The sequence below is a fragment of the Pleurodeles waltl genome, chromosome 6, assembly GCF_031143425.1.
Source record: "Pleurodeles waltl isolate 20211129_DDA chromosome 6, aPleWal1.hap1.20221129, whole genome shotgun sequence".
Taxonomy (NCBI): domain Eukaryota; kingdom Metazoa; phylum Chordata; class Amphibia; order Caudata; family Salamandridae; genus Pleurodeles; species Pleurodeles waltl.
In genome coordinates, this window is record NC_090445.1 from 332,326,181 (window position 1) to 332,353,343 (window position 27,163).

The following is a 27,163-nucleotide window of genomic DNA, read 5'->3' on the forward strand; positions in this document are numbered from 1 at the left end:
ACTGAGGCCACTCCAGGGCGCTAAAGGACATTCGCTACCGACTGCTGCAGCTTGTCTCTCATTCTAAGCTCTTGATCATTTGAACATCTGCTGAAGTTAGAGAGACAAAGAAGGGACAGACAGGCTGAAAGCGCTGCAACGTTTATATGTTAATAGCATTGTACATCGAATGTTTGTAGCCACAGGCTGATCAGAGTAAGGGGCTGAAGGAATTCCTGTTGCAGACCCGAGACCTTTAAGTTCAATAGATCGCTCCCAAACCCACACCTTTATACTTAAATAGTTCTGCAAGAAGCGGGCACCACAAGTACGAAAAAACATAAGCAAGAAATATAACTTATTTGGCACCCTAAGGATATTTACTGTGATTTCCATATTTCGAATACATCTAATATTTCTTAAGGAGTGTCTAAAAATATGTTGGCGGAGAAACACTTGCTGTTGTGGGTTAATCCTGATAGGTTGCTTTGTGTGTTACATTGTGTAGCGCTACAACCAAGGAACTGACATTTAACCCCTTGCTCCCTCTCAGGATAGCTTGTGTTTGAAACATTCTGCGTGCTGCCATTTAATCTTCTCCCTTCGCTCCCTTCTCACAGGTTGTTTACCTCCCCAGCACTCTGAAGTGGTCAGTCGATGGAGTATTAGCAGCAGGGCTTTCGGTGAGATGAATAAACAGTGGAGGTCTCTCAGAGGGCCGTGGCCTATATAATCAAGGGCGTGGCTTAAACACATAGGGTATTTTGCTGTCTCTTTCCATTATTAGATCGAGATACAACACAACACCTGACACTACACCTGAAACAAACTAGTTAGTTCCCTTTGCCTCTCTCCTTCAGACTCACGGTAATGGTGCACATGGCGTTTTGCAGTTTCAGAAAGCGCAAACTCGATCTGCGGTATTTAAGCGCTTTGCATGACAACCAGGTACATCACATTGCTTTTGTCTCTCCTTTGCGCTCTGTGGTGGCTGTGCCGCTTTCAGGTTTCATAGAGCGCAAACTTGTTTCCTGTGTAGATTATATATTGTAGAGCGGTGTTCAAGGAGAGCCACAGTTTTGCTGCTGTGGTAGACAGTCATGTTTATCATAAAATCTTGCTCTCTGATTAGGAGCGATGCTGTAAAATGCTCCGAGCCTGTTGCTGATACCAGTCAATAACTGTTTTGGTTAATCACATCTTATATGAGGTTTGGCGTGATTAGTTCATTAGCCCCTATCTCGTGATTGTGACAGGTTCCTGTGATCAGAGTAAATATGCTCAACAGTTTTCATAAGTGGTGAGGTGTACATTGACGTACCAAATAATAAATAGCTGATCTGTGTGATCGCAGACCATGTTAGACAGTGGCTTTCCTCGATTCCTTGGATACTCACTGCATTCCCTAACAGTTTATATAGCATGTTGTTGAGGTGTGAGTTTTCTTGTCCTCACTTTCCTAATGCAAATGCTGACAGCTGGCTTCACAAATGTTTACCATTCCGGGTTTTAGGGGCTAGTTGTCTTCTTGAGGTGAACTTCTTCAAGGGCCAGAAATCACTGTTCTCTGTGGCTTCTTCCTGTTAGGAGGTCTTCAATTAAGTACTCTATTCCATTTATCAGTGACTTGTTTTGTGGTGTTGTGAAGTGTCGTGTAGAAAAATTGTAAGTGGTTATTGTTAGGATTCTTGTTAACAAAGATTGTCTTTGGGCATTAATTCAAAATGGAGCCTTGTTTCTTTTGTGTTAGGTTGTTTTTCTTTTTGTTTACTAGGCTATTAAAGTTTACTGCGGTTTTTTAAATATTGCAGTAAAGGGTAAAGGGAAGATTGCCGTCGTGTTTTCTAAGTAATTTAATGTTTACAGCTCCCCCACACATTTTTATACACTCCTTTTGAAAATGATGATCATGAATCACAAGCAAGTATCTCTACTGCTTACTACTGCTATGGCATAGTGCTGACACAAACATTGTTTTCTCAGTCAACTTGCAGCTTTCCCCACCTCACTCTGGTGTCCAGGGATCTTAGGGATGTGATGGTGAGAGGTCAGGTGCAAATCTGTCATACTATTCTGACACTCAGGGGAATAGTGTGATGGCAGGTGTCAAACTACACCACTTGCCCTCTCCCATTGGAGTCTGACTGTAGACACCTGATGGAGAACATTGTCTGTGCTCTGTCCTCGATAGCGAGTGAGACATTCGCTATCATCACTGTGCCTGCTGTTTACTCTCCCAGCAAGAGCAATGAACAGAGCCCTCATATACAAAGGGAGAATTAATGCCATGGTTGGTGGGAGCATGACAGAAAGTCTGGTAACACTGCTGCATTTGGGAAGGATGAGAAAGCCTGAGGCAGAAAGTTGTGGTACAACATAGGCATGTGGTTGTCTCATTATTGGCACACCTATATAATACAACACTTTAGACAGACCAATGCACCCAGAACTGCACAAATATACCTTAAAACCCATGACATCTGAATGTATGTGATCCCATTGCATTTTATGTACAAATATGAATTTGCCACACTCCCACATAACCCCCCATCTGGTGCATAATAAGCAGATTTTATCCATAAACTGTTTATAGCGAAAATGGTTCAAAAGCTATTAAAATCGCAACACCTGGGGTGAATTGCCTCGCCTTTCACTTTGGAAAAGTTAACTTGTTGGTTTTCATTTGCTCATTTTTGTGTTTGTTCATTAATATCGGTTACAGTTTTGCTCAGATAGTCATAGCATGGCCACTGGAATTATGTGGATCAAATTATGCTGCAGGGTTGACCAATTTATGTGGCATGAAAAGTCCAGTTATGTATTTACAATGCTAATAGCTCTAACTCACGAAAATGCGAGACCTATTGCATTGCAAATGCTTGTTACTGCAAGTTAGAGAGCTGCTCTCTAAATAATCAGCGTGTTCCCGAGTATTTAAACCCTCAGTTCCTTAGCACACTTTTGCACTCCGCCATTTGCTGCCATGTCATCAAAGGCGTAAGGAGCATGAAATAGGCTTTGCACTACTTTGCACTTTAGGGATTGGTTAGTGCCGCACTTATTTCAAACTGCGATTTTATATCTGATGTTTTAAATCTTCTCTCCCTATCGTACCTTCGAATCTGCCCTTGTTACTCATTTCTGTACGTGCCTGCAAAGGGTTTTAAGATTTTTGTCTGACAAATGTATATTGCCCTTCGTCTCACAGTGCACTATAAAGATCCTCGTCATAGGTATCCTTCTAAAAGTAATTACATTTTAATACGAGCCTCTGTGCAGAATTGTGAATCATGAATTACGAATCCCCTGACAAGGATGATTTCTGTCTCTATTTGATCCCTATAGTAGGTCAGTGATAGTGGCCTTTATTTATCACGCAGCGTCACTTTTAATCTATTGACTTTATGTATTTTAATCATCTGTAGTGTACATGTGCATTAATTTTTATTAATGTGCAATGAAGAATTACTTACACTCCGTGCAAATGACATTTCAATTAAAACAAGCATTGGCAAAGCCAATAGGTCCCGGCTGTGAAACCTACTGACTTAGCCAATGCTTTTTTATATTCTTCTTAAAGTATTTAAAAATGTATTCAAATATTGCTGCCTCTGATGGATGAATATTCAAAGCAGCCATGCTTGAATAAATATTCCAATATTTAAAGGAATCATGTTCAAACATAGTTGTCGTGAATGAGCTCGTATCCACGGAAACCACCTCTGAATGTATTTCCTAATGTCAACTGCTCTTCAGAAATGATGCGAGAAGAGAGTTGGAGTTGCAGGTTAAGTTGGCACCCTTGAATCTTCTGAAGTGATTAGAAGGCGGGAGCATTGGCTATGCTCTTGGAGCAGGAGAAATGTTGAGGAGAAATGTTGATAGTTCACACTTGTCTTTTTTTTTTAAAGCCAGAAAATAAATTAAGATTGTATAAGCCACCGTAATGCCTTTACTCTAATCAAGAATTTATATTTTGGGGGGATTAACAGAAGTACAGCTTCAGCTGGGGCACCTGTTATAGTCATATGAGTTAAAGATTCAAGTCAGGGCCTAATTGGCATCTCTGTCACAATGGTAAAGTGTACATGTATATCTCTCCATGAAAAGTCCACACATCTTGTCAAATATTGCAAACAGTTTTAAAAGGTGGGTGTTGTGTGGCAGCTATCTTTTAATGTATTCTATAATACTTTAACAAAACCTGTTCAAAGATGACCATTGACCATATCTGAATGGGATTTGTTAAAACATAAAAAGTTGATGACAGCTTGACATGGTTACCAAAGCATTTTAAAACAGCTATTTGCCTTTGGAGAAGTGAACATAAAAAATCACCAGAGTGCCGGATTTTGTGTGGAATAGGTGAAGGGGAAAGTGGCAGGAACAAGGAGAACAAGACAAAATAGGCCTTGTTCTGCATTGAAATGTTAAGTATGATATCAGTTGTAGTATCTCTCAACCAGAACACCAAGAGACCAACATGCTCTTTGGTGGGAAAAGCACAACGGAGGAAAGCCATGAAATCAAGAGCAAGAAAGTAAGATGGAACGTAAAGGCATCCAATCATGAACAAGGGGCTGACCAAAAGCCCACTTTTAGTATGTGTTATGTATTGCTATCAATAGGTGTCCAACACACCGCTATGGCTGACTTTGGTCAAGAACTAAAAGGAATCTTTCGGATGTAGGATGTGATGTAACTGCCAGAGCTGCCAACTTTGAAGCAGAGGAATCAGGTTCGAGTCTCAGCGTCGGCTCAACATCCTGTAATTCGGGGCAAATCACTTAATATCCTCGTGCCTACTAAAGATGAATGTGTCCTTGTGTAACGTAACTGGTGCGAATGTAAAGCCTCCAATACCTTCGGGTGGAGTTCATGCTATATAAAACCGCAAAACAAACATGAGAAGCATTCAATAGTAGCATTTATGGTTTCATACGTTTCAATAAAAGGCATTGAAAAAATAGCACCTTACATTATTGGCCCCATTAAATATTGGGTGCATGTTTCCTATAACCCTGCATAAATACTGTAAACTAAAGTCAAGTCCCTCAACTCTTAATAATAGAGGAGAGAGAGACCAATTTCACAACTGAAGGTAATGCAGCCTTTCCTTCTAATCTATTGCAAAGTTTCTTTTGCATGTATCAAATGATTTGATGTTTCCTGAGTTGCGAAGATGTCACAAGTTACAGTCGTTATCTTCCCTTCAACTTGCAAAGTGATCACCGGACAGGTAAACACTGTACAAATCCAACGTAAAGCACGAAGAGAATGTGGTTATTTTGGGTTTTTTTGGACATGATGTCCTGTACTTCCATAAATGGTCTAATTATACCTAAGACCTTGGGGCCTATTTACAAGCTCCTAGTGCCTACTCACGCCACATTAGCATCATTTTCTTTAACGCTAATGTGGCGCTAAAAAGCCAGTTTTGCTGTGCCGTATTTACAAAGTGGCGCATTGCATGCATTGCACCACTTTGCATTCCCTTGTGCCACATTATGTCTGCATCAGGATTAATGTATGCAAGGAGGGCGTTCTGGCACTGTGTCAATTTTAATGCCTGCTCAAAACAGACATTAAAATGACGCACCCATAGTAACCTATAGGCCTCCTTGCACTTTGCTGCACTAGCGTCAACATGTGTGATGCTAGAGCAGCAAAGCACCACAATAGCATAAAATATTCTGAGGCACTGTCTCAACAACCACTATGGCGTGCTGTATTGTAAGTACGGCGCACACATAGTGTCGTTAGGTGGGGCAGGAGCGATGCAAGAAAACTGGTGCATAAGTGCTGATGTGCCAGTTTCTTATAAATATGCCCCCTAGTCCATAGCAGGTCTACTCTGTCTTGGTAACCAAAAAAGGTCCCACAGGGGTTTCCTCATCAAAGGTCTCGCCCTGTGTAACCAATGCTTTTCAGATTCATGTTTTAGGAGGCATGGCTTACTGCTCATGACTCGGTTGGTGCAGGAGTGCAGTACTCTAGACCACAAGGTTAGTTGTTACTTAGCAAGTCATTACATCAGGAGTACCTTTAAGTCACATTCTACTATTACATTAAAATATATCTACAAACATATGTATAAATAAATATAATATATATGCACATATATTAAAGAGTGGCAGTAGCTACTCTGTAGTTATAGTTTAGATTCCAAAGATGGGAATTCCTCAGATTTTTGACCGCTAATAGCTTTGCGCCCGTTTGATAAGTCTCCACAAATCTTTGCAAACCTTTTACTTTTTCTACACTGACAGAAGATGCAAACCTTTGCGGTGAACGGTCATGGGGGTGCAAAGAAAAAGAGGGAGGGAAACTAAAAAGCATTTTTCCATCAATGCATTTTTCATAGACTTTGTACTCAGGCATAGTGGCCAAATGGCCTGTCCAATTTTTATGAAATTTGCACGGATTATAGATTATGGTGTGCAGAGGATCCTTTTTGGAAGTACAGGTGAGTAGAGTAAATATTTTTAAAGTTATATGGCATTTAAACTTAGTGATATCTGAGGCTGCATAATACTGTGAAATTTTGAAAAACACCGCAAAATTAATGCAGCATTTCAAATTACGTACAGATGAGAAGACAGAATATGGCTGGATAATAGCTACCTTTACAAAAATGAAAGGCCGCCATGTTGTTTTACCCACACTTTGGCTGTACTATGGGTTTGTGCTTTAGAGATAGGTAAGGAGTAGGTTTCATATTTTCCCTACCTATTAGGTATGTTTAATTATATTTTCCTATATATTCCTTAAAAAACCTTGACAAAAAGTCTATCGAACACAGCTGTAACATCTACAAATTACTGAGCTTCTTAAAATTTTCAAATGAACTTTAAAAAACACTGAGGTACACTATATTTCATGAATATAGTGTGTACCACAGTCTATTTATATTTTTTGCGATTTTTGTTTTCTGCAACTACTGCAGTACGTTTTAGGTAATAGCGGGGTACTCCGTAAACTTTAAAAAAAATATATAGAAAATTACAAATGCATTTTACTAAATATTACCACTTTAATAAAGTGCTAATAGGTGGGGAACAACAATAAATCCTACTATTTAAGTATATCTAGGTTCCTAACCCAGGACACACCCATACCGTGCTAAAAACAACATGGCTGCCTTTCACTTTTGCAAAGGCAGCCATTAGCCAATCATATACTGCCTACTCATCAGCATGCACCATGGTGTTCCATGCCCTAATATATATAACTGAGGGCCAGATTTATGATTGTATTGCACCGCCCTTGGGTCACACATGGTGTCTCAAGGGCAACCTGATACTTAAGTCAAATTTACCAAGCAACACAAGGCCACCGTAAGTTTCCCTGCCTTGCTTGGTAAACCTGGAACAATGCAAGCCAGCACAAGTCACTGCCTTGCATGACTCTGCCCTGGGAAGCCATTCCAGGGGTGATGCGTGGGTGTTCCCATGCACCCACCCATGTATTCTGGCACATTCTCAGATTTACTAAGACTGGTTACCTTGGAAATGTGTCAAAATGCTATGCCTTTCCAGGGTAGGCGCAACAAGGAGAAATATCCTTATTATTATTATTATTTTGCAGTGCAATTAGAAAGAGGAAAAAACCTCTAAGGATTGTATTTGTGCATCCCTTCCTGTACAAAAACAATCCTGAGCAAGCCCCTTGCACCATGGCGTAAGTGTGCCTGCTTTGGCTCTAGGCAGCTACAAGAATGAAGCGTAAGAAGATAACAGGAATGCCTTATATGTTGATAGATATGGCCCAAGGTGTCTTGCTGCATTGCGCTGTGTAACCTTTTAATAAATATGCCCCAAAGTTTTTGTGCCTTACAACATTAACACTATCATGTTAGATCTCATAAAAAAGTACCCTTTCCACCCTATATTCTACATTCCTGCCAATTTTCATCTACACCCTTTCAGCCATTTCCACACTACGTCTGTTTAAATGACATTCTACAACACACCACTCCACTGGCTGGCATGACACTTCAATCTGTGACACGTCTCTCCAGTCTACCACACAGTACTCCACTCTGTGACAAACCACTCCACTGTATGATATGCCATGCCACTCAGCTCCACTCTGCCAGTGGAGTGGAGTTACATGCCACACCACTCTATGACATGCCACTGCACTGTATGCCAATCCATTCTACAACATCACATTTCACAGTATGCCACTCCACTCTTGGACCCTCTACTCTAAGACACTGTGCCACCCCACTCTATACCATTCCACTACACAACAGTACGCACTACGCCACTGTACAACACTCCACTCTACTCTGCTTCACTCTACGACACTCTACTCCACTCTACACCTCTACATTTCACTGTCCAGCACTCTATACTCCATTCTATGCCCCTAGACCCCAGTGTACAAGACTCTACAAGACTTTTCAATACTCTACAACACACCACTCCACTACACAGTCCAACACTGCAATTTATGACAGTTTAATAAACTCTGTGCCATGCCACCCCTCTGCACTTCATGCTATTCTTCTCTACAACACACCACTCCACTCTATGACACTTTATTCCACTGTACACTATACTAATCTACGCTGAATGACACTTTCTTCTACTGTTCTGTACGCACTGTACTTAACAACTCTCCACACGACTTCAACTGCACACACACATTACAAATTCTAAAGTTATGGCTATATCCTAAATGTATAATTTATGCACCACCTTAAAATTATAATAACCTGTGCACCTCCACACACAGTTTAGTGCACTTGGTGGGCACATTACATTAACTATAACTCACCACTGTCATGTACTGCGTTCTCATAAGTGATGTGATTTGCAAAATCATTAGTGTTGTTAGGAATGCTGTGATTTCTAATGGTATTAGTGATGTAATATGAAAGGGTATAAGCAGTGCATGGAGATGGCGCAAGTTTTAGTAAATGTAGTGTGGCTGCCAAGTTCACTACACTGTGAATGGAGGTGCGCGAGCCATAAGAAATTTGAAGATAGTGCGTAAAATATAAATTTAAGTTATGACTATAACTTCCTACTAATAAAGACGATCCATCCCTGAAAAAACTACTGCCTCTGAACACTACATATATTTAGCTTGTAAAACCTGTGTTCTTCAAAGTGCAGCAAGCAAGGGCTATTGATTGGAATTTGAATAGTCAGGTTTTGTTTACATTCTTGAATAAATTGTTAATGCAACTATGGGCAATGGTGAGGGTCAGTGGACTTAGAACATTATTTGACTGCAACACTTACCACACAATTGAGGATATAGCATTTGCCACCCAAGTTACAAAATTTTAAGATTTAACCAAAATATTATTTATATCTCAAATGGATAAAAACAATACTGACAGGGAATATGCTGCATAATTTGTAGCATAATTTAAATAACCTTACCGCATAATTTGGTCCTCCATGTGCCTAATGAAAGTAGCCCTGACAATGTCAAATCTCTGCAGAGTGGTTTGGGGCTGACATTATGATAATGACATACGAATTTCACAGCAACTGTTAAATATTGTCCATATTTCACGGTTCATTGGTAACTATGGGTGTTACATCACTAAATTTTCTGCAACAGACCATGCAAAACACACTCACATATGTAGATAGATAGATAGATAGATAGATAGATAGATAGATAGATAGATAGATAGATAGAACTAATTTGACTGTGAAGGGAAAGACTTTATACTAATATTGTATATTACTTGCAATGTAAAAACATCTGATATAACACCTGCAATTTAATTACCCCAATGAAGTGCCTGCAAAGTAAAGATAACATACATCAGATCTATTTGTGCCAAGTTCATTTAAAAACTGGCCATGTTCACAGTGTTGGCACTCCTAGGTGTGAAGTATCACATGTTGACGAACACTATATGACAGCACCCCAATGAAGAACTACATTTACGAACAGTCCTTAACTATTATTTTGTTTGGAGACAGTGGTGGCTGTAAAAAATTGGGTTACTGGTTGAGGGGGATGGAAGCCCCACTAAGGCAACAACCAGGGTGAACCACAAAAGTCACTACTTAAACTTTGCTTAACACTCTGGTAGCTTGGCACAAAAGATGGCAGACATCACTTAGAAGCAATGTGTAAAGTATTTATGCAGCACATAAATAGTAATGAAGTGAAAATACAACACAAGCAAAATTCCAAACAAATTTAGAAAGATAGAGTAAATGTAATCATACCAGAATGACAAAAGTCCAATCAGTAGAAGTGCAGATTTTCACTTTTAAACTGTTTGGTGAAAATAGTGTCTAAATGTAAAAAGTGCCAACTGTGCTTATCTGATTGGGCCGAACTGGGACAGAGTCCCAAGTTCAGTCCGATCACGATGGAGCGCCTGCCGGTTACACAGAACGGGTTACTTCCATTGAGAGTTGTCCCTTATGTCCTTGACGCAAAGTCATGTGTCTAAATGCATTGGTTCCAATCAGGAGCAGCGAAGGCTGAGATGTGAGGTCCTGCGCTGAGTTGTGCTCCCCTGCGTTGGTTCTGGTGGAACTCACAGTTAGGCGGGGGGATGTCAGCCAAGCATTCAAGACCTGGGGAACACCTTTTGGGGATCAGGATTCACTACCAGAGAGGCCAGCAGCTTGGCTCATGCAGGTCCTGTTGCAGGTTCAGTGCAGCAGGTCAGCTTGGCAGCTGCAGGTAGGCCTCTGAAGCCTGTTGTGTTTCTGTAGCTTACAAAGGTGGTCAGCCATCTGACCTTTGGAGTCACTCTTGATAGCCTGGGATGAAGGCAAGCAGGATAATCATCGTCTCAGGCAGTAAGGCAGTCCTTCAGCAGCAGTAACTCCAACATATTCAAGAATGTTCTGAAGAGTGGCTCTGAGGGTCCAATATTTATACCAGGAGCCAGCCTTCATGTGTGGGGGACACCCTGCCATACCCCCACATCTGGTTCGGGACTGTTCTTCCCTTACCCTGTCATGGCTCCAAACTGTCTGTGGTGACAAAAGGCTGGAGTCTGGTTCCTTTGTGTGTGCTGGAGGCAAGCCCCTTGAAGTGTAAAATGTGGCAGGGTACAGCTCCACCCCTAGCCACTGTGGAAGGATGGCCCATCCTGCCCTCACCTGGTCCACTTTGTGTCACTGTCTGGGAAGAATACACAACCTCCAACAGCAGAGGCATTCATAGCCATGTGATCCAGCATACTGGCAGAAATAATTGGGACAAGAAAATGGAAACTTTCTACAGTGGCATTTTCAGAATTGTGACTTACGATCCGACTTAACCATTTAAAAAAGGAGTTTCAATTACAATTCAATTGAGTTTAAACAGCATATCTCTCTCTGCTCCTAATCCCAAATTAGCACTTAATAAATGTACTAAGTTAAGATAAACCTTACAGTAGTGAAAAACAACCATAGGAGTTTTTCACTAGCAGGACAGATAAACCTTAAACCTTTCGTCTTTTGATTTTCAAATACCATGCACTGTGCCTCATGAACCTTTTGACCTACCTCATGGGTGACTTATAAGTGAATGTCTAGGCCTGACAAAAGGTTTATTTTGGCAAATCAAAATGGCATTTTATAACTACTGCACTGCAGACTGCAGTGGCAAGGCCTGAGACAGATTATAAAAGGCTGGTTTAGCGGGTAATACAATAAGTGCTGGGGGCACACTAGTAGCATTTCATTTACAGACACTGAGTACATGTAGTACTATTTACTAGGGACTTACAAGAAAATTAAATGTGCCTACTATTAGAAGGCAAATGTTACTGTGTTTGAAGGATCGAGCACAAGCACTTTCGCAATGGTTAGCATTGGTAAAGTGCACAGAGTCCTAAAAGCCAACAAAAACGGGTTCAGCAAACGAAGGGAGTAAAGGCAAAAAGTTTGGGTATCTGCAGAGAGAGCCATGTCCAACAGGGGCCATCTTGGATAATGGGCTATACCTTTCCTTGTGTTTCACTGCGTCCGTACTAGGAAATTGTGCTAAAATTCCACTCCATTCAGGATCTTTCTACTTGGATTCAGAATTTCGTTTTGCAAAGAATAGTTATTTGATAGTTTGTAGGAGGAAAGTTTGTGAATACAGAAAAATATTCTGGAAATCAAGTCATACCGACAAGCAAACTTTGACTATGTTGAACATATGATTTTAAGTACTCCTAAAGCCTTTAAGAATTGTTGCGATTAACTTAAGGTTTGATCCTGGGAATGAACAGGAAAAAAAGTCCACCCAAGAGAATGATTACACATGATTTGTGTTTAAGATGATGCATATGGTACAGAGTGCCTAATTATAAGTCAGGCAGAGCGGTATCTCCAGATGGGAAACTGATCTGTCTGGTGCAGGAACACCAGACCCATTTCTACCGGAAAGTAATTCCAACTGTTAAATTCTCATGAGGTTTTGGCTGCAAGAGCAGCCAACTCTCATTCTTTGTTCCGCCTACACTTTTTTCACTATGATGAGGGGTACTCAATGATCCCCACTGCCAGGACAAATCTTTCCCTTTCCTTCTCTGCTCTCCCAGCCCTTTCTCGCCACCCCTGCCAGCACAGAAGTCCCTAGTCCAATTTACCACCGCCTTTGAGTCAGGGATAAATGTGTGTGTTAAACCCTACTAAAGTCCATGCAGGTTTATGCACATAAATCTGGGTCCACAAAGTTATTCCCCATTCTATGCAGTTAAACTCATAATAGGAATACATCTGTGCAGAGATACTGGTCAAAAATAGAAATTACGTTCACCTGGAATCTCCACACATTTAATCCTAACTCGTGATCACAGCCCGTATATATATATTGCTGATAAGAGGAACCACAGAATAGGAATGCCTGCTAATTACCTTTTCAGAGGTGTAAGAGTCAAGTAGAAACTAAGCTTATCTTCATCATTGAGCACACACTTACAAAGCTTGAGGTAGTTTTCCTACCAATATGGAAGGAGTCTTGTTGAACATATTTCAATGCACTTAAGTCTTGTTTTGTTTCCGTTTTAAGTGTAACAGATTCACCCCAGAACACAGAGAGCTTGTTACATAATATTATAGTTAAGGAACATCTTTTTCACTTTAAATGTTAGGTGAAGAACATTCATGGCAGGTTAATAATATATCTTCCATTTCCTTTACATATCCACTTTGACCTGCAGACATCAGTGACCAGCAGAGTGAGGCATTAGAGTGGTGGTGTCCGGTGTCCTTGTTTCCTCAATGATTTAATTCCCCTTTCTCAGTTTCTACTACTGACCCTCATATTCTTATATGTGGTCACTGGTTGAGCTGATGGGGAAGATGAAACGATGGAGATGGAATAAGGTATTGCTCCCAATATATCCAGAGTACCAGATACATAAGGACTACTCGAAACCTGCTGTCAAAGGATTTTAATTTTTAAAACCTTCCAAACTGTATTCTGTGCTTTGACCTTTCTCAAAATGTTGTGCTGAGTATTGCATAGCCCCTGATGTATCTAACACAGTAACTGTAACTAGCCATGTGCAAAAGTGATTGCAGTGTCTAATATGCTTTTTGGTGGATGTGTTGTCAAGTGTTGCAATTATCTTTGGATCATTTTGCACGGTGAGCACTAACAAAATGCTAAGGTCACATTTTAGTGTCCAGTTATGCCCCTAGTGCTCTCTGTAAAAAATATTGTTTTCACTGTGGGGTTATGTGTTCAATAGCAACCCATCAAATTACTTTTGACATACCTTTGTAGACCCAATATACCAAACCACATGGCATGCCATTGGCACACAGCTAAGTCCCCTGTAAAAGGTACCAGTGGTACCAAGGGCTCTGTGGCCAGGGTGGGTCCCTAAGGGATGCAGCATGTATTGTGCCAACCTAAAGGCCCTCGCACTAAAACACATGCACACTGCCATTGCAGCGTGTGTGTGTTGGTGGGAAGAAAAAGGTAAATTCGACATGGCAACCCTCTCAGGGTGTCATGCCCACAACCACTGCCTGTGGCATAGGTAAGTCACCCCTCTAGCAGGCCTTACAGTGTATAGCAGTGTGCACTATGCCACAGGTGAGGGCATAGTTCCATGAACAATATGCCCCTTCAGTGCCTAAGTCCATTCTTAGACATTGAAAGTGCAGTGTGGCCATATTGAGTACATGGGCTAAGATTTTGTCATTACGAACTCCACAGCTCTGTTAGAAATGGGGCCTTTGGTTAGCAGTGTGGTTGTCCCCTATCCATGCAAGGTCCCTCACTCTAGTCAGGGCAAAGGAGAAACACAGCTGGTTAACCACCCGCTCACCCACTTGGTAGCTTGGCACGAGCAGAAAGGCTAAACCTAGAGGCAATGTGTAAAATATTTGTACCAACACACACAGTGATACAGTTCAGCACTACAAAATCGACACCACACAGGTTTAAAAATACAGTAAATATTTATCTAAATAAAACAAGAACAAATACAATAAAAATCCACCAAACACAATTAAAAATATGACAATTAAAACCAATGAAATAGTACCTATAGTAATAAATGCTGCAATCTGATGTTAAAGCGGCGTCGTGATGGAGTGGTTTCCCACAATGCGACACCTCTAGTGTGGAGTCACAGGGTCCCCCAGGTACAGTACCTTAGCAAAATGTGTGGAAAACAGGCCAGTGCCAGGATTCGGGAAGTGAGGCATTGCTGGATCTGATGCGGCATCGGTTCCGGTGCTGAGGGGCGAAGGAGCGTAGGTGTCACAAAGAGGCATCACGTCCTTGCTGGGGAGCGGTGGAGTTGAGGTGGCGTCGGTTGCGAGGAGCCGGTCCCGTGGCACATCCAGCAAAGTTGAAGTCTGGCGAAGTCACGATGCTGCGGGGCGACCTCACCGGGTCACAGGCGCTGCAACAGAGTAGGATGTCATGAACGTCGGGTGTACGACACTCCAACTTACGAGTTTGTGCGGACGTCAGCGGCTGGGGCAACATCAGGCCTACAGTGACAGTGGGGTTATCGTGCCTCTGTGACGTCCATGGATCCAGGTGTAGGTGGTGTTGCAGGCTTTGGGCAGCAGCATCCTTAGCAAAGTCGAACGGATTTATCCGGTGTCGTTTCACAGGATTGTCACCAGAAATTCACTTCAAGGAGCCCAGGAACTGGAATGGCACCCTCTGGCATGCTAGAGTCCACAGCATGCAGACGCAGAGACTGGTTGGTGAAGCCTTTGCTGTCCCTGAGGCTTCAAAAACAGGAGGCAAGCTCAGTCCAAGCCTTTGGAGATACCTCTCAAGGAGGAATGCACAACGAAGTCCGGTCTTTGTCCCCTTTCACAGGCAGAAGCAACAACTGCAGTATAACCCAACAAAGCACAGTCACAGGCAGGGACATCACTTCTCAGCTCTTCAGCTCTTCTCCTGGCAGAGGTTCCTCTTGAATCCTTGAAATAATCTAAAATCTGAGGTTTTGGGTCCAATATGTATAACCCTTTCTGCCTTTGAAGTTGCCCAACCTCACAGAAAAGTCTCTGTTGTTTACAGGATCCTGCTTTGCCCAGGCCTGTTTCCAGACACACACCAGGGGCTTTGTGTGAGGGCAGGCACAGCCCTTTCAGGTGCAAGTGACTCCTCCTCCCTCCAGATGGCCCATCAGGATATGAAGGTTACAGCCCAGCACCCTTTGTGTCACTGCCTAGAGGTGCAAACAGCCCATCTGTCAAACTGACCCAGACAAGGAATTCACAAACAGGCAGAGTCACAGAATGGTTTAAGCAAGACAATGCCTACCTCCTAAAAGTGGCAATTTCAAACTATCAATCTAAAAAGCAACTTTACTAGCAGATGCATTTTTAAATTGTGAGTTCAGAGACCCCAAACTCCATATTTCCATCTGCTCTCAAAGGGAAACTTCACTTTAAGGACATTTAAAGGCAGCCCCCATGTTAACCTATGAGAGAGATAGGCCTTGCAACAGTGAAAATCGAATTTAGCAGCATTTCTTTGTTAGGACATTTAAAAACACACCAGCACATGTCCTACCTTTAACATACACTGCACCCTGCCCATGGGGCTACCTAGGGCCTACCTTAGGCATGCCTTACATCTATGAAAAGGGAAGGTTTCGGTTTGGCAAGTGAGTACACTTGCCAAGTTGAATTAGCAGTTTAAAACTGCAGACACTACAGTGGCAGGTCTGAGCCATGTTTACACGGCTAATCATGTGGGTGGCACAATCTAGTAGCATTTGATTTACAGGTCATAGGCCCCTCTAGTGAACTTTACAAGGGACTTATTGAAGGAAAGTACCATCTTGCCTGGCATGTTACCCCCATATTTCACTGTATATATGTTGTTTTAGTTGTATGTGTCACTGGGACCCTGCCAGCCAGGGCCCCAGTGCTCATAAGTGTGCCCTGTATGTGTTCCCTGTGTGATGACTAACTGTCTCACTGAGGCTCTGCTAACCAGAACCTCAGTGGTTATGCTCTCTCTTTGCTTTCCAAATTGTCACTAACAGGCTAGTGACCAATTTCACCAATTCACATTGGCATACTGGAACACCCTTATAATTCCCTAGTATATGGTACTGAGGTACCCAGGGTATTGGGGTTCCAGGAGATCCCTATGGGCTGCTGCATTTCTTTTGCCACCCATACGGAGCTCTGACAATTCTTACACAGGCCTGCCACTGCAGCCTGAGTGAAATAACGTCCACGTTATTTCACAGCCATTTACCACTGCACTTAAGTAACTTATAAGTCACCTATATGTCTAACCTTTACCTGGTAAAGGTTGGGTGCTAAGTTACTTAGTGTGTGGGCACCCTGGCACTAGCCAAGGTGCCCCCACATCGTTCAGGGCAAATTCCCCAGACTTTGTGAGTGCGGGGACACCATTACACGCTTGCACTATACATAGGTCACTACCTATGTATAGCGTCACAATGGTAACTCCGAACATGGCCATGGCATTGGGGAGACAATTCCATGATCCCCCGAGTCTCTAGCACAGACCCGGGTACTGCCAAACTACCTTTCCCGGGGTTTCACTGCAGCTGCTGCTGCTGCCAACCCCTCAGACAGGTTTCTGCCTTCCTGGGGTCCAGCCAGGCTTGGCCCAGGAAGGAAGAACAAAGGACTTCCTCAGAGAGAGGGTGTCACACCCTCTCCCTTTGGAAAAAGGTGTCAGGGCTGGGGAGGAGTAGCCTCCCCCAGACTCTGGAAATGCTTTGATGGGCACAGATGGTGCCCATCTCTGCATAAGCCAGTCTACACCGGTTCAGGGATCCCCCAGCCCTGCTCTGGCGCGAAACTGGACAAAGGAAAGGGGAGTGACCACTCCCTGACCTGCACCTCCCCTGGGAGGCGCCCAGAGCTCCTCCAGTGTGCTCCAGACCTCTGCAATCTTGGAAACAGAGGTGCTGCTGGCACACTGGACTGCCCTGAGTGGCCAGTGCCAGCAGGTGACGTCAGAGACCCCTTCTGATAGGCTCTTACCTGTGTTGCTATCCTATCCTCCTTCCTAGGTAGCCAAACCTCCTTTTCTGGCTATTTAGGGTCTCTGCTTTGGGGAATTCTTTAGATAACGAATGCAAGAGCTCATCAGAGTTCCTCTGCATCTCTCTCTTCACCTTCTGCCAAGGAATCGACCGCTGACTGCTCTGGACGCCTGCAAAACCGCAACAAAGTAGCAAAGACGACTCTTGCAACCTTGTATCGCTGATCCGGCCACCTTCACAACTGCTTTCCTGGTGGTGCATGCTGTGGGGGTAGTCTGCCTCCTCTCTGCACTAGAAGCTCCGAAGAAATCTCCAGTGGGTCGACGGAATCTTCCCCCTGCAACCGCAGGCAACAAAAGACTGCATCACCGGTCCTCTGGGTCCCCTCTCAGCACGACGAGTGTGGTCCCAGAAACTCAGCAACTCTGTCCAAGAGACTCCCACAGTCCAGTGACTCTTCAGTCCAAGTTTGGTGGAGGTAAGTCCTTGCCTCCCCATGCTAGACTGCATTGCTGGGCACTGCGTGATTTGCAGCTGCTCCGGCTCCTGTGCACTCTTCCAGGATTTCCTTTGTGCACAGCCAAGCCTGGGTCCCGACACTAACCTGCAGTGCACAACCTCCTGAGTTGTCCTCCGGCGTCGTGGGATCTTCTTTAGTAACTTCGGGTGAGCTCCAGTTCACTCCTCTTTGTAGTGCCTGTTCCGGCACTTTATGGGTGCTGCCTGCTTCTGAGAGGGCTTCTTGTCTTGCTGGGCGCCCCCTCTGTCTCCTCACACAATTGGCGACATCCTGGTCCCTCCTGGGCCACAGCAGCGTCCAAAAACCCTAACCGCAAACCTTGCAGCTAGCAAGGCTTGTTTGCATTCTTTCTGCGTGGAAACACCTCTGCAAACTTCTTCACCATGTGGGACATCCATCCTCCAAATGGAAGTTCCTAGTCCTCTTCGTTCTTGCAGAATCCACAGCTTCTACCATCCGGTGGCAGCTTCTTTGCACCCTCAGCTGGCATTTCCTGGGCATCTGCCCAATATCGACTTTGTCGCGACTCTTGGACTTGGTCCTCTTGTTCCACAGGTACTCTCGTCCGGAAATCCACATTTGTTGCATTGCTGGTGTTGGTCTTCCTTGCAGAATTCCCCTATCACGATTTCTGTGCTCTCTGGGGAATATAGGTGCACTTTACACCTACTTTTCAGGGTCTTGGGGTGGGCTATTTTTCTAACCCTCACTGTTTTCTTACAGTCCCAGCGACCCTCTACAAGCTCACATAGGTTTGGGGTCCATTCGTGGTTCGCATTCCACTTTTGGAGTATATGGTTTGTGTTGCCCCTATACCTATGTGCTCTCATTGCAATCTATTGTGACTGTACATTGCTTGCATTGCTTTCTATTGCTATTACTGCATATTTTTGGTATTGTGCACATATATCTTGTGTATATTTGCTATCCTCATACTGAGGGTACTCACTGAGATACTTTTGGCATATTGTCATAAAAATAAAGTACCTTTATTTTTAGTATATCTTTGTATTGTGTTTTCTTATGATATTGTGCATATGACCACAGTGGTATAGTGTGAGCTTTGCATGTCTCCTAGTTCAGCCTAAGCTGCTCTGCTAAGCTACCTTTTCTATCAGCCTAAGCTGCTAGAACACCTCTTCTACACTAATAAGGGATAACTGGACCTGGTGCAGAGTGTAAGTACCCCTTGGTACCCACTACATACCAGGCCAGCCTCCTACACTTACTAGTAAATAAAATATGCCAATTATGGAAAACCCAGTTACACAAACAATTTCACATAGGGAGCACCTGCACTTTAGCACTGGTCAGCAGTGGTATAGTGCCCAGAGTAACAAAAACAGCAAAAACAGAGTCCAGCACACAGCAACAACCTGGGAAGCAGAGGCAAAAACTTAGGGGAGACCACACCAAGAATGCCAGGTCTAACAAGCTCACTGGCTTCACTGAAGTCTGGTATCAAACGATTCAGCACACTAAACCCACACTGATGCCAGTGTTAGATTTATTGTAAAATGCACACAGCGGGCATCTTAGCAATTCTCCCTGTATTTTATCCAACCCTTTAGTGCAGGGCTGATCTGTCTATGCCACCCTGCCACTAACAGACACATTTCTGACCCCATGGGGTGAGAGACTTTGTGCTCTCTGGGGTCAGATACAAAGCTTGCTCTGGGTGAAGGTACTTCACACCTCTCTCCTGCAGGAACTGGAACACTTAGCGGTGAGCCTCAAAGGCTCAGACCTCCTGTTATGGTGCCCCAGGGCACTCCAGCTAGTGGAGATGTCCGCCACCTGGACCAAGCCCTACTTTTGGCAGCAAGTCCAGCGGGAAAATTAGGCAAAACAGGTAGGAGTGACCACTGCAGCTAGTACCACCAGCTTAGGACCTCTAAGGTGCCCAGAGCTGAAGTGACCCCCTCCCTGCAGAATCCACTATCTTGTTATGGAGGGTAGGAACCAATAGGGTTAGGACTGTGCTCCCCTCCCCAAAAGAAGTAGGCAACAGAAGGGTGTAGTCACCCTCAGGAACAGTAGCCATTAGCTACTGACTCCGTAACACCTCTAAATCTAGATTGCTGGCAACCTCAGAAGAAAGAAGGACTGCTAAGCTGAACCCAGTAGAGAAGACTCCAGATGACAACTGACTTGGGCCCAGCCCTACCGGCCTGTCTGCAGCTTCAAAGACCCCTGCTCCAAGAAGGCGATGCATCCTGCAGGACCAGTGGTATATACAAACCCCCAGAGGACTGCCTTTCCAGTAGAGAACTAAGAACTCCACAGGACAGCGGCCCTGTGCAGAAAAAAATCACCAAAAGGATGCCAGAAAACACCCCGGATCCGCGAGCTCTATCCACTCTGCACCTGACAACCATGGCCCGAGTCCAGGTGGCCCACCGGTCCAGAGAAGGTCCTCAGGCCATTCTGACCTCGAGTCCAACCTAGGTTGACCCCTCCTGGCCAACTTGATGATGCCTGCAGCCTGAATCCGGACAGCCCCCCTGACCGCGACCGGATCCAACAAAGATTCCCAACACCTAAAGTTACTCCTGCATCCACAGCCCTGTGGTCTTGGGGAATCCGACTGATGGTCCAGCAACGTCCAGCCGGCGCCTCTCCTTCCTGTCCAGCCTTTGGTTTCCTGGAACTGGAGCCCTGGACCCAGCCTGCAGCCTTAAAAAGCTTTGTGTGCCCGATGCTGTTTTTGCACCCTGCACCTGGCTGCTCCTGTGCTCCTGAGGGTGTGTGTTTGGTGCTTATCTATGGCCCTGTGCTGATCTAAACACCCAGGCCTGTGTCCTGAAACCAAGGGTACTTACCTGCAATCCCTTTTCTACCAAGTCCCCCCAGTCCTCATAGGATTCCATTACAAACCTGACACCAGCTTTGACCTCTGCACCCAGCTGGCCCCGTGTTGCTCATTGTGCACTTTTGGGGTCAACCTGAACTTTGACCTGTGAACATCCTAACTCCTGAAGACTGGAATCGTAAGTCATGTACTCACCTGTTTTCCGTGCCAACAGTCCCCCCCAGGACTCTATTGACTCCTATGAAAAATTGCACTCAACTTTTGAAATTGAAAGGTGTTACACTTGTAAACTGCTTTACACTCAAACAAAGTACAATTGACATGTATGGTTGATACTTGCTTACAACAGTACTTACCTGCAACAAAGATCTTTTGTAATAAAGTAACAAAAATCTATTTTTGCTATATAAAAACAATTGGCCTGGAGTTAGTCATTGAGTGTGTGCCTCATTTCTTGACTGTGTGTACAACAAATGCTTTGAACTACCCTCTGATAAACCTAACTGCTCAACCACACTACCACAAAAGAGAGCAATAGTATTTTCTACTTTGGCCTCTGTTAAGCCTCTGGGGAACCCTTGACCCTGTACACACCACACCCCGTTTTAGTATAGTATATACAGAGCCAGCTTCCTACAATTCCTCCCTGGGTCGAGGACCAATGCGGGTATTTGCGTTCACCACAGTAAAGTTAGAGCGCTGAGGACGAACTGTACAGTAATACACACCTGTTCAAAGAGACTATTAATTCATAAGCAAGACTCAATTTTACCAGCGCACTCTTTTCTTTTTTAGGGGCTCGGCTAGGCCCCTTCATCTGGCCAGAGAATTCGTCAAGCTCCCACCCGTCACTCGAGCTTTTGACCTACTGTCCTTATACCATCTATGGACTTGTTCGTCAAGCGCTGTGCACTGGCCTTTGCTCACAAGTGTAGCAGGGCACCAAGCACTTCAGTAGGTAAGTAAATGCCTGCCAACTGTAGCTTCATGTACCTCCGCATTATGGGAACTATGACAGTCAGCTGGGGGAAACCAGCACCTTTTCTGTGGCCCATTCAAATTACGGAGCTGCGTTTCATCTCAAAGTGTGCAGAAGTTGCTCGGTACATAGGGCCAGATGTAGCAAAGGGTTTGCGCCTCGCAAACGGCGAAAATCGCCGTTTGTGAGGCGCAAAAGCCTCTTTGCTATTCAGAAATGCATATTGCGAGTCTGTACCGACTCGCAATATGCATTTCAGAATCGCAAATAGGAAGGGGTGTTCCCTTCCTATTTGCGAGTCTGAGTGGTATGCAATACCATTTGCGACCGCGTACGCGGTCGCAAATGGTATCGCAGTTACCATCCACTTCAAGTGGATGGTAACCCACTCGCAAATTGGAAGGGGTCCCCATGGGACCCCTTCCACTTTGTGAATGGACCCAAAAATATTTTTTCAGGGCAGGGAGTGGTCGCAGGGACCACTCCCTGCCCTGAAAAAATACCGAAACTAAAGGTTTCGGTTTTTTTTTTTAAGTGCAGCTCGTTTTCCTTTAAGGAAAACGGGCTACACTTAAAAAAAAAAAAAAACTGCTTTATTGAAAGCAGTCACGAACATGGAGGTCTGCTGACAACAGCAGGCCTCCATGTTTGCGAGTGCCTATACTCGCTATGGGGCCGCAATTTGCGACCCACCTCATGAATATTCATGAGGTGGGTCATTGCGACCCCATAGCGAGTTGCAGTCGGTGTCTGAGACACCGTACTGCATACCAATTTACGAGGTGCAAATTGCGAGTCGCATGGACTCGCACTTTGCACCTCGCAAATTTTTAATTTGCTACATCTGGCCCATAGTGAGCACTCCCAGAAGAGAGACTAACAAACAAGCCTTTTTCTCTCGTCAACACAGATGCATAAAGATTAATTACACAAAGTCTTTTCTTTTCACTGACACATACCAATGCACCAAACCCACGTGTTGGCCCTTAACGAGTTTGCTTTATACTTCTGTACCTGACGGGATGGGAGGGTGTGGTCTTTTCAAAATCAGCCTGTTGGGAGAGCCAAGGCCTGGCGCTGGCTGTGAGGAGGTGTATATTAGTTGCACGGGAGAAGCCGCGCCTTTGCTCTGCACCCCTGCGGATAAATCACTTACCTTTACCTAGTCGGAGGAATAAGGTACTGTAATGCGTTTTATCCTTGTTTTCACGGGGTAAAAAGCCTAAAAACATCTAAAACCAATATTATAAATATATTAACAGTGCTGATCTTGTTTTACTTGAATTGCCGTGCTCGTGTGCATAGTGTTATTGTAAAAGATACATAGTTAATATGTGCGTTTTCAAAACTCAGCCCTAAAACAGAGTTTTATAGTTGTTGTAAAGTCCTGGGTGCAGTGTTCAGTAGGTGCCGTTGTAGAGGTGGTTGGCACCTTTCTTAATTCTTACCATCGAGTGTCAACGTATAACATGACTTTGTTTTCGCATTTTATTTTTATTTTCGGCGTCTTCTACCATTCCCTACTAGGGTTTGGTGTTTTTTTTCTGATATTTATAAGCTACTGCAGCAAGACCTAATTACAGCAGTTCATTAGAGTATTTTTTCCATGTGTAAGGGGTTGTCTCATTGGTTCTCTCTTCTCTAAAATAAATATCTATTTAAAACGGAATAAAATAGCTTGAAAAAAACATTGCATTCATGTACCGCAAAACGGCGCAAACCTACAAAATACAATGGTATTTTGCAAGTTTGCGCCGTTTTTGCGTAAAAAAACGACGCAAGTGCGGCGCAAAAAAGTATAAATACGGGCCTAAAACCGCCTTTTCTTTCACTTTGCCTTGAAAGGATTTGCGACATTGTGTATATTTTCTGCTCAGCCTCAGCCTTTCTCTTGCAGGTCGAAAAGCAAAAAATGTAAGTTGCGTATTTTATTTCAAGGAGCAACTTTTTTGATTTACAAACAGTTGTGTTGCTCATTTCCCTTCTGTCAGACGTTGATGCAGTGCGCACACTTGCGTTGGGTATTTAACACAGTTCAGTTTATGCGATGCAGTGTGTAGAAATTACCAATATTATCACTTATGTCTCCATTTGTTTCGAATCCTGCCCATGGGTTTGGACCTTCTATCGCTCACAGGTGATCTCCACCACCTTCTCTATGGAAACAATATGTTTCTCTCGTTTTACTATTCACTGCAGACTCCTATGCACACAGGACAAATATAAAATTGCCTAAAAGAACATAGGGGGTTATTTACAAGCCCTGTGCGCCTCCATTGAGTCACTTTTTGTGACACAGCGCATTGTGCAGACCCATATTTGCAAGACCATGCAAATCCACTTTGCATGGCTTTTCATGGCATTGTAGATATGGTGTAAGGCAACGTAGTGCTGCGTTGCTTCACACTGCGTCAGGGAGGTGTGCCATTGGTGTTGCGAAGAGTTTTCCGATGCAACACCCATGGTTTTTTATGCATTTCCAGATTTACAAGAATCTGTAACCTGGGAATGCATCAAAATCTTACACCTCCCCAGGGGTGGCGCAACGAGCAGACATATTATCTTTTCTCCTCGTTTTTTCCGTATTCGATGTGTGCTGCATTCTGCAGATCTTATAGTTACAGTGCATTTCTGCCCCTTCCCTTTGGCGCATGTCAGCGCAGTGAGGTCAATTGCGATGCCCTGCACCACGGGGCTTACCAAAAAGCCCCCAAGTATATGCAGAATCCTTTGCTTAGTTGTAAAGGTTGAGAACACTCGACATACTCACCCGTTCTCTCCATCGACTGCAAATCACAGTGAAGAATGGATTGTGCTTTCAGAGCCCCTCTTTCACTGACTTGAGATGAGGTTGACATACAGTGAGGTGTGGAAGATCTGACTGATGATGGTGACATGCACCCAAGTCCACCATTTGGGTCTAAATTTCCAAGGATACCACACTCCATGGTGCCTTCTCTCATACTAACCCCATTCATGTACATTCTAAAGATGTTTCACCACCACTCACCTGCTCTTTTTCTTGCCTCTTCTACAGCGACCAAACTTACCATCCTCAGGGGACAGAGAAGAAGCATGATGTCCTCGTGGGCAAGAGCTGGCCACTTCCTTCGGGCAACGGTGTGCCGAGCTCCATTGTGTGGCACCCTACAAATGAGCAATGCAGCAGATGTGCAGAGAGATGGACCACACAAGAACAAAGTGGCAATCATCACCGGATCCACTCAAGGGTGAGAATAAACCTCAGTACAAAAGTCCTTCTGCAGGAGCTCAAATGCCATAAACAGTAAATACAGCACTCATCACCTGATCTGTGTTTTCAAAGATGCATACATGTTTTTTATTTTTACAGATACTGTGCTTTTTTTATGCTTTCAAGAGTACGATTCACATGCTTACATAATGACCACACAGGTACAAAAGGTTTATAAATGACATTGTGAGTAGAACAGAAGATGTGCACTGAGACAGCAGGGGGGTGGGAGAGGAACAGTCGCGACATAGGTGAGATGTACGAATTAACACTAACTCAGCACTGGGATAAACATAACAGAAAAAGGGGAGTGGGCCAGATGTCACGATATGTTCTGTAGGAATACACATGTTGAATGACTTGCTGATAGATTTGAGAGACAGTCGTTTATGGTCTTCCAGGGTGGGTTCCACCAGCTTAATTCATTGGTTTCCTCTTTCCCTCCAACTCGGTCTTCTGGTGATGTGGATCCTTCAGGATGTCACAATCTACATTATCTTTGACCCTTCTTTATGGGGAGTGAGGCTGCTCTTCTTAGAATTGGCATGATGGAACAAGCATGACAGACTTGGTCATTAGTGCATACAAAACATAAAGCCTGGCATCACACCTTACAGCCTTTAACAATGGCCTTGGCCTTGCAAGTAGAGAAAAAACACACCCCCCACCATCTCTCCTAAAATACCTCTCCATCTAAACTGAACGGCCGCAAACGCTCTTCAACTCCTGCCCATTTCTAAATACTGTCCATTTAGCTGTCCATAAACCACCTTCCACACCTCAAGTGTATGTGTGACCCATCCTTCCCTTTTATCATGCATTCATGCAAGCCTATTGGTTTCGTGCAGCGAAAAATGGTGATTAAGTCATGTTGTCTGACGACATTTAGTTGTTTTATTTGTTAGCATTTCTATGTTTGTCTAAACTATGTAATTCATTACCCCCAAATATAAGATCCATCAATAGCTATCTTATCTTCAGAAGACTACTCAAGTTAGCTCTCTCCTACATAACCACCATACTCAAACTGCAATGGACTGCATATCCTGGTGTATGTAAACATTTATAATTTAATTATATGTATATTTCTAGATATGTATATTTCTTTGTACAAATATGTATAATAACTATTTTATCTTAAAATACATACATCTTTCTTAGGCCTGTGTTAGCAAATGTATATTTTACTTACAGTTCAACGTATATATGTATCTATGTGTCTGTGTGTGTGTGTGTGTATATATATATATATATGTGTATATTCTGTGCTTAACATGTTCATAAGTCATTGCATAGTTTCTATATAAGTTATTTGATTAGATGCTTATTAGTCTCTGTTTTTATTTTAATTATAACAATAGGTAAATATTATCTTAACTATTTATATACAAGCATTTCACTATTGAAATATTGAGGCAAGATAAAATAATGTTATAAAAGTACAGAAATAAATTAACTTCAAATTCTCCACCTCTTGAAAGTCTGTGTTTATATAATACAACTTAAATCTCAATATTTTATATTCCTTACACATATAGGGCCTCATTATGAACCTGGCGGTCTTCTGACCGCCAGGGTTAATGTGGCAGTATTACTGCCAACAGCTGGCGGTACATACCGCCACATTATGAGATTGGCGGGTTGGCTGCAGCCAACCCACCACTTCTCCACTCATACCGCCATGGCGTTATGAGCCACCGGGCAGGAGATATCTATCTCCAGCCTGGCGGCCGACATAGTACCTCCCATGGCATTATGAGCTGTCCTTCCACCATGCTTTTCATGGCGTTAGCAATGCCACAAAAAACATGGCGGTAGGCCCTACCGGTGACAGGGAATTCCTTCCCTGTCACCGGATAGGCGGCTCCCCCACCCCCCAACACTCACCCACCCGATACACAAACTAACACCCCCACACCCCTCCGATCCACTTACTCACCCCCTCCGATCCACTCACCCCCACCCCCTCCAATACATCCACACACCCCCACCCCCTATACATGCACACACCAGCAGACACGCACACAGCACACAACTGACCCCACCCTCCACAGCCACACACGCACATATCACTCCCCCTCCCCACCCAAACTGCAGTCACAGCGCCCCTCACCCCACAACCCCTCCCCACATACACGCACACAGACACTCACATACACACATTCATTCACACACTGACATACACATATTCATTC

General features: G+C 43.8%; 1 protein-coding gene across 1 annotated transcript in view; it reads left to right on the forward strand.

Annotated features, from left to right (window-relative positions):
- Nucleotides 1-22,791: 22,791 nt before the first annotated feature.
- LOC138299703 (dehydrogenase/reductase SDR family member 4-like) overlaps nucleotides 22,792-27,163 on the forward strand; it is a 244,332-nt gene continuing 239,960 nt past the window's right edge. Inside the window, exons 1-2 of the mRNA XM_069238200.1 lie at nucleotides 22,792-22,894; nucleotides 24,753-24,945. Of these exons, the coding sequence (XP_069094301.1) occupies nucleotides 24,791-24,945 (155 nt within the window). The 5' untranslated portion in view covers nucleotides 22,792-22,894; nucleotides 24,753-24,790. The remainder of the gene's footprint in view (nucleotides 22,895-24,752; nucleotides 24,946-27,163) is intronic.